Here is an 8,180-nt window from a genome sequence, read left to right as displayed (position 1 = left end):
TTGCTTACACACTTCACACGTCTTTTTTTAGCTATTGGCTCTGGACGCCCAGAGCATCTTGTTGACGTGCGCTATGGCAACGACGCCCCGGGGACGTCACCCGCCTGGTTTTGTACACACTTTATGGTCCCGCACGGAGGAAGTTGGACCTAAAGGAGTCGTATTAGGAGAAACATCTTAAATGTATGATGTAGTTTAAACTGAAGGAGTTCGATACCAACGCCCAAAAATGTCGGATATATTATGCAGATGGCTTAACAACGAGCTCCGGTTGTCAAAAACAGTTGGTAAGAGTTTACTCGCCATCATCTAGCTTGTCGTTAGCAAAATTGACATATTTGTATTAAAGTAGTTTGCTGCTCTCGCGTGAAGTTTGGCTTCAAAGTTCAATGCAATACTAAATACTAAAATCATTATGATTTTAGTATTACCTATATATGACATGTACAGACGTACATGTCGTATAGGTTTTAAATAGGTGCCATGGTGGATCGGTGGTAAGCTGCGGTGATTATATCATTTTGTTTATAATATTTACAAGCAAACGAAAAAGCAACATAATATCTCCCTCGGTTATTCCCTGCCGCGTTTATAGAGCCAAGTACATTTTCGAAGGACTTCTCCACCGGCTACCTTATTGGAGAAGTGCTCTTTAAATACCAGCTGCAAGATGATTTCAGTGCGTTCATAAAAAGCAAGTAAGTTGTTTCTTTTAATTGTCCCCTTACACTGCCAATGCTTACATTTATTTGGCTGTTAACTGTTAGATTTCCATCTCAGAGCTCTCCGATTTAGATAATTATTAAGATACGTTAAACTTTATTAATCAAAGATGGAAAAGGGTATGGATTTGGATAGATCTGTAGCGTTACCCTTATATCCACTGTATCTTACTAGTGCAACATCATGTATTTTTTAAAAGCATTCAATAAAATAATGTCAACACTGTCATTTCAATTATTATTATTATTCCAAAAAATTCTAGCATCTCCAGTTCCAAGGAGGGCAACTTCAGCCGCATCGAGCCCACCCTCCAGCTGCTTGGCGTCCCCTTTGACCAGAACACAGCCCAGGCTCTGATGCAGGAGAAGCAGGGAGCGGCTACCCGTCTGCTCTACCAGCTCTACGTCCTGCTGCAGCACAGGAAGATGAAGAGGACCCCCATGGACACCGTGCGGCCCACTGCTGGGGGCCCCCACCTGCACAAAAAAGAGAACGACGTCGTCTCAGATCATGTGAGGGAAGAATGGGTGTGTGTGTGTGTGTGTGTGTGTGTGTGTATGTGTGTGTGTGTGTGTGTGTGTGTGTGTGTGTGTGTGTGTGTGTGTGTGTGTGTGTGTGTGTGTGTGTGTGTGTGTGTGTGTGTGGGTGGGTGTGAGGGTGTGAGGGTGGGATGGGGGTGTGAGTGTTAGGGTGACCTGACGTCCCCGCTTTCCAGGGAGGGACAGTTCCTGTTTCTCGGGGACCAGCTGGAGCTGTCCAATCTGAACTCAAATTAAAATCTAAAAATAATATAATAATCGATTTTTAAATGGCTAAAGGTTCTATTTTTCTCATGAATAAACAATTTGAGACAGTTGGCAATTAATCTGGTCTGAGGCTGCGATGCGACCACCCTTAACTCGGGGGGCCTATCTATCGACTTGATCCATAAACAGGTCTGACCATCAACCGTCAATACAATATACAATGCTTCCCTATTCAAGTAGCCTACTTCAAATTGTTTTTTCTTGATTTATAAAAGCTTAAAACAAATAGTAGTGAACCATGCAACATGTTCTTCCAATCTTTAATTACATTCCTACATTAACCATGATGAGAATAGGCAAAATGTGAATGTCACCTTTTTTAATTTCATAAATAATAACATAATAATAATATATGGTGTGTCGAACTTCTGTGTTGTCCCTGTTTTCCTTTCAGAAATCTGGTCACCTCAGGGGTTGTGCATGTGTGTATTTTATGTGTGTTTTGGTTTTTGTGTCATGGGTCTCTTGGCAACAGATTATAGCTTTGTAATCAAGTCAAGTGGAAAGACAAAAGTAGGGATTATTTTTCTATGGGTCAATGCTAAACAAACACATAACCAACTCATGCCACTACCTCTTGACATTGGTGTATTAGTATTATGTGTTCTGCAATATCGCTGTAATATTGCAATATTATAGTTATTTACTGTGTTCATGTTTAATGAATCACTTCTAATGAATTCTGATTCATTCAGGGGGCAAGGCACCGCTGACCCTGGCGTTTGAGCACCTTTTGGCTGGGAGCCAAAGATCATTACCATTGCACTTTATTTTGCCGAATGTAAAATTGTAAACAATATTATATGAATGTATTTATCTATTTATTTTGCTCTACTCCCAGCGTGTGGGGCCGGTGGGGAAGCGGGACGCAGAGGTAACGCTCCACAAGCTGTCCCAGCGCTACGAGGAGCAGGGCCGGCAGCAGAAGGAGAAGTCAGAGATGGCTGAGCTTCTCCAGGAGCAAAAGAAACTCCTGGACACGGAAGACATGAGACTAAAGGACATGGAAAAGGTCAACGGCAACACAATACATCATCGTACTACTTAGTGTTTTGATTTTGCAATGGGGAACTCAAAGCTGTTCCTACTGTTGTGGTTTTCCTCCCCGTGTTGATTCCCCACAGCTACGATCGTCGCGTCGAAGGCAGACTGAGCTGATGGCTCGTATCCAGGCTTCCATCGTCCACGTGCCAAAGCCTTCCGCTATCAAACTGGTGCAGAAGCAGCACCAGCAGCTGCAGCTACGCAGGGAACAGCAAAGACAGGTTAGCATGCATTAAGTCTTCACGTACAATGGCAGATCAGGGTGATGGTTAGACGTTTTTCAAACAAACCAAACATACTCAGGTCTTCAAGTAGGATATTTCAATCTTCTAGTTTATTAATTAAATACCTAAAATTTGGTTTACATATGACACCAGGGAAGGATATGCCAATGCAATGCTAAAAGGTGACATATAATACCACAGGGTGAGTTTGATTAGCCGTTTCAAGCTGTTTTGAAGATCAGCCTCTTCTGACATCACAAGTGGGCGTGTCCATCTAGATGTATGACGGAAGATGAGAAAGGTTTGCTACAGTCGGATGGGTAGACTGATCTAGCCAGCATAAATCTAGGTGGACATGCCCACTTGTGATGTCAGAAGAGGCAGATTTTCAAAACAGCTTATAACGGCTAATCACACTCACACCTGGTGCTATAATATGTCAGCTTTAACAAGACACGGTTCAGTGAAGTAACATCTTTTCTTTAATGTAGCAGGTCACAGCTGAAATCGCCCGCTTTGAAAAAAGCAGAAAGGCATTTCTAACTTCAGACTTCTCTTATTTCTCAAGGTAAGATAATACGAAAACAAAATCGCAGTTTGACTTGACAAATAAAATAACATGTATCGTGATTGTTCAGACGATGAATCCTCTTTATATCTCTAGCGGCAAGACCCTCACAGGGAGCCGCAAGGCCATTGGTCAGAATGCCCCCGGGGAGGGCGGGCCTGAGCTGGTGCTGCAGTCCAACAGCCAGTACGTGCAGAAGATCAGACAGAGGCTGGCGGAGGACTCGGCCTCGTGCCAGCAGAGGGAGAAACGCCGCACCAGGTTCCTACAGGAGCAGCTCAAAGCCCAGGAGAATCAGCAGGTGATGTCCTATCAGGTCAAGTCATTTGTATAGCCCTTAATCACAAGCCCCTGTTTTGTATTGACCAAGCTCTCAGGCCGCAACGAAAAGAGTACTTTACTTTACTTTGATGACACCCTCCTAATCATGAGAACACTGAAGAGTGATCCCTCCTTCCAGGGATGACTAGGAATGCAGGTACGGAATGGCAGGCATACTTTGGGTAGCATCCAGTAGATAAGTAAATGGTGGATTAGTAATGCATTAACTAAGAGAAGAATGTGCCTACGTCCGCTTCCAAAGGTTTCCCAATGTGTCTTAAATTATTGCCCTAGTCAAATGTCTTTGGTTTATTCAGAAAGTCTTTGGTTTATTCAGAAATAAGATCTGATCACTCTATTGTCTGTTCACCATTGAGTTTCCATTGCTGACAGTGTTGTGGTCAGGTGCATATTTATTCATGGATATTTTTTATGTGTGTGAGGTCTGATGGATGAAACTCTCCCATTCCCTGAAACTCTTATCACGTCGTTATGCAACGACCAATCCACCGATCCGCCGTCTCCTCCCTGCCTCCCGCCGTCAGGACGCGCAGCGGGACGAGCAGTTGGTGCACCGGCTGACGCGACAGACGGAGCAGGAGCGGCGGCTGGTGGCGCAGCTCCTCCAGGTCCGCGCCCAGAAGGAGGTGCTGCGGGAGAACCGTCTCTTCCGGGAGCAGCAGTACCAGGAGCAGAGGGAGAGGGACTTCCTGGAGGCCCTGGAGAGGGAGGCGGTGAGATAGAAGAAGAAAAACAAGCGGGAGGCGCACAGCACTCTGCTTTTCTAGTAGTAGCCACAGCAGTTGCACCAGGGCCTAGTTAGTGTCCCAGTAGAGAAGGAGACCCTCTTCAGCAGTTATCGGGGGTTCTTGAAATCTTCAAGAACAGGGGAAGATGGACTCCGGTCAGAGACACTTTAGTCATCTGGACCGAGAGAGGCAGTGGCCAGGGGAACGAGTTTGAGGAGATGAGATAGAGGGCTAGTATGCTATATGAGTTGAACATAGAAGGATGGGTGATAAGGTGCTTAGAATCCCAACATTTTGCAGAATCCAGAGAGGGCAGAGAGGTAGAGAAAAGGTAGGAAGCTGTAGTAGCATCACTATCCTGAGGCTAAAAGATGAAGATGAAATTGTATATGTCGCTACATGTTGTAGAACCGTTGTATTCTCTATTGTCTGTGTTTAGCAACGCAATCAATACATTACATATAGACAGTACCTTATGTATTGATGTGTTAATCTGTAATTATTAAACACTTACTTACCATGCACGCAGAGATTGTATTGTTTGGTAGGGAAAATGGGTATTTCTGATGTTCTCAAGTTAATATAGTATTAATATTTAATAGACATGATAATGTGGTATTATTGAAGTAATGTTGGGGGAAGTATGAGATGAATATTGGTCCCAGTGCACCAGAAAACTCAAAACTTTCAAATCTAGACACACAAGTACGTCTTATCGTAGATTCTGCCTTTTTCATTGCGTTTCCCAGAAACACTGAAGAAAAACACTTTGACCTACTCGGCATTGTGGTAACATGAAATATGAGAAAAAATTCTAACACTGTATAAAGAAAAAACTTTGTAGTGTGGGAACATCAAAGCTGCGGTGGTTGTCCCATTCATTGTGAGGCCTCGTATATATAGACTTTGGCTCAGCAGGCCCAACTGGACGAAGCTGATGAGGTCAGCAGGCAGATGGAGCTACATAACAGGATGGCAGCTGAGCGAGCCCAGCACAGGCACAAGAAACACTCTAATCTCTGCCGGGAAGTCCTGGATCAGATAGAGGATTTGGCTACCAAGGTTGGCGAATACCGTCTACTTACCGGGAAGTACGTCACACACAATCTCTTATCTGTGTTTCTGTAACTGTCACCCACAAATTCTTAAAGATTAATTTGGTCTATCTTTCTTTCTCTATATCTTTCTGTATTGACAGTATTGGAAGCATTTGAATAAAATATCATGACTTCTCCACTTGAAATTATACAAAGAATGTAAACTGTAAACTGATTTAAATCATTGGTATCGTAATTGTACTTGTGTGAAATAAAAATAGGAGAGCTCTAAATTCTGTCTCCTTCTTCTCCTGTCTAAGTGGTTCAACTCTGTTGGACACAAGCGATGAACTTGTGTTACTACAAACTCACTTGCAAATACATACAAATGGGATTAACTGGTCAGTTTGTGCATATTAAAACAGCACCAGTCGTTTATTAAACCCACATTAAGACTTAATCTAGATTGACACAGTAGCAGAAACTTTATGCTCCGTTTTTTATACAATACAAAAAACTTTTTTGATCCTTTCACTAACACAAATGGATTAGTGATTCACAGATAACATTTTATAAAATAGTTGAACTCTTGGGTTTCTGAGAAATACGGTTGTCAGTGGCGAGAAAAACCTCCCATTACCGATATATGGTATTAATAGCTTTATAAAACAAGTGCCAAGGTATACCCTTTTCGAGTGCTAAAGTGCAGCTGTTGAATGAGCGATTAAATTCAAGATATTTAATATATTGTTTCCCCCCCTGCTCACACTGCCATCAGGCTGATCCCGGTCAAGATGATGAGGGAGTGGAAGGAGCTGCTGTTGCTTGGATTGCCCCTGTATGACCCTGTGCCAGGAGACTCAGAACCTGGCCCCCTTTCTGCCCCGCTAGACCCCGTAGAGCGGCAGAAAGAGGAGCTCCTCAACAACCAAGACTACCAGGAGTACACAGTGAGTGAGAGGGTGCATTGGTTCCTTTGATATGAGCAATCAGATTCGCATTTCTGGAGACTAAAGACACAGAAAGCTATAAAACTTGCGTGGAGGGAGTCGCTACGTCTGTCTCCAAAACTGCCGGTACAAACTAATTGCATTTCTGCAATGCTCCCTTGTCGTATCAATGGTTCCCTGACCCTCTCCAACTTCTCTGCTTCGTGTGCTAGAACATGGAGGGTGAGTGGGCGTGGCCGGAGGAGGCAGGGGAGGCTAAGCGCCATCTAGGCAGCAACAACATCCTGGACCATGTAGTCCTGAGGCTGAAGAACATGGTCAATGAGCCCCGTCCTGCCACGCCTCCCCCCCTCTTCCCTCAGTTCACGCTCAAGGCCTGCGTCCTGGGCCAGCCCTGCTCAGGGAAGACCACCTGCCTGGCTCAGCTGGCCCAAGGTACATCCATCCATCCTTTTATCCGCCTGCCTTCTTGCCTGCATGTATGTGTGTGTGTATACAGAAAACAAATGTATAGTATCTATGGTCATGCAATATGTAAATGTGTGTGTGTGTGTGTGTGTGTGTGTGTGTGTGTGTGTGTGTGTGTGTGTGTGTGTGTGTGTGTGTGTGTGTGTGTGTGTGTGTGTGTGTGTGTGTGCAGAAAACAAATGTATAGTATCTATGGTCATGCAATATGTAAATGTGTGTGTGTGTGTGTGTGTGTGTGTGTGTGTGTGTGTGTGTGTGTGTGTGTGTGTGTGTGTGTGTGTGTGTGTGTGTGTGTGTGTGTGTGTGTGTGTGTGTGTGTGTATGCAGAAAACAAGTGTACAGTATCTATGTTCATGCGATATGTAAATGTGTGTCTGTGTGTCCACAGAACATGGTATCCATATCATATCACCTGACACACTCATCCAAGAGGCCCTGGCTGCCTACCAGAGTGGAGAAAAGGTTAGTGTATAGTTGGTAGAATGGTTTTGCATAGCAAGTGATATATTTGTATATACATTTGTGTATTTCCGTTGCCCACGTGTGATTGATAAAGCACCTTTTGTGTAAAGAAGAGGTAACAGTACATCAGTGGTAACTTGTGTCCAGGTTTCTGATGGCGGGGAGATTCCTACTGTTAGAGACGGTGAGGATGAGGTTCCTGAGGGAGAGGGCCGGTCCTTCACTTCCCTAGAAACCAAGGAATCAAATTCTCTTTCAGCACTCGACCAACAGCAAGAAATGTCCAAGAGGGAGGTGAGTTCAGTGTGTCTACTACACAAATGTGCTAATGCGTCATATGGATGTATTAGCTTAATGCAGGGGTTCTCAAAGTTTGGACACCTGAGGGCCAATATAGGAACCCAAAATTTGACTGAGGGCCGCCAAAAAATAAAAATCAGGCGGGAAACGCCGTCAGCATCCCAGTGGTGAAAAAAAACATTGCACCGTGGACCTCTGGGAGTGAGGTCCAGTGAGGTCTAAATCACTGTTTAAATTAATATTGATATAATATTTTTTTTACATTCCTGGCGGCCCGCCAGGAATGTATCTGCGGGCCGCCATTGGCCCGTGGCCCGCACTTTGAGAACCAATGGCTTAATGGTATAATGTACGATGTAATACAATATAACATCGTACTGTATCTGATCCATGCCAGCCATCAGCGAGGGCACAGCGTGGAGCGGTCATAGACCAGGTGCTGAGGACAGGGAAAGCAATCCCTGATGAGCTGCTGGTGAACATCATAGTGGAGACGATCAGGTACTCGTAGATGACTCATGGACTCAT

General features: G+C 44.3%; 1 protein-coding gene across 2 annotated transcripts in view; it reads left to right on the top strand.

Moving 5' to 3' along the window:
• The first annotated feature begins 14 nt into the window (after positions 1 to 14).
• The window catches only part of spef2 (sperm flagellar 2), a 21,437-nt gene continuing 13,271 nt past the window's right edge, over positions 15 to 8,180 (top strand). The window contains exons 1-14 of one of the 2 annotated variants that reach the window (XM_056592873.1): positions 15 to 287; positions 596 to 698; positions 986 to 1,235; positions 2,371 to 2,541; positions 2,654 to 2,794; positions 3,289 to 3,365; positions 3,462 to 3,666; positions 4,232 to 4,420; positions 5,339 to 5,526; positions 6,251 to 6,422; positions 6,635 to 6,857; positions 7,279 to 7,352; positions 7,500 to 7,646; positions 8,050 to 8,153. In XM_056592873.1, the coding sequence (XP_056448848.1) occupies positions 230 to 287; positions 596 to 698; positions 986 to 1,235; positions 2,371 to 2,541; positions 2,654 to 2,794; positions 3,289 to 3,365; positions 3,462 to 3,666; positions 4,232 to 4,420; positions 5,339 to 5,526; positions 6,251 to 6,422; positions 6,635 to 6,857; positions 7,279 to 7,352; positions 7,500 to 7,646; positions 8,050 to 8,153 (2,102 nt within the window). In that variant the 5' untranslated portion in view covers positions 15 to 229. Of the gene's footprint in view, positions 288 to 595; positions 699 to 985; positions 1,236 to 2,370; positions 2,542 to 2,653; positions 2,795 to 3,288; positions 3,366 to 3,461; positions 3,667 to 3,831; positions 3,844 to 4,231; positions 4,421 to 5,338; positions 5,527 to 6,250; positions 6,423 to 6,634; positions 6,858 to 7,278; positions 7,353 to 7,499; positions 7,647 to 8,049; positions 8,154 to 8,180 lie in introns of those variants that run through there. The other variant, XM_056592874.1, reaches the window with a different exon arrangement.

Source organism: Gadus chalcogrammus, chromosome 6 (genome assembly GCF_026213295.1).
Source record: "Gadus chalcogrammus isolate NIFS_2021 chromosome 6, NIFS_Gcha_1.0, whole genome shotgun sequence".
Taxonomy (NCBI): Eukaryota; Metazoa; Chordata; class Actinopteri; order Gadiformes; family Gadidae; genus Gadus; species Gadus chalcogrammus.
Note: the sequence above shows the minus strand (reverse complement) of the source record. Positions and strands in the feature narration are given on the sequence as shown.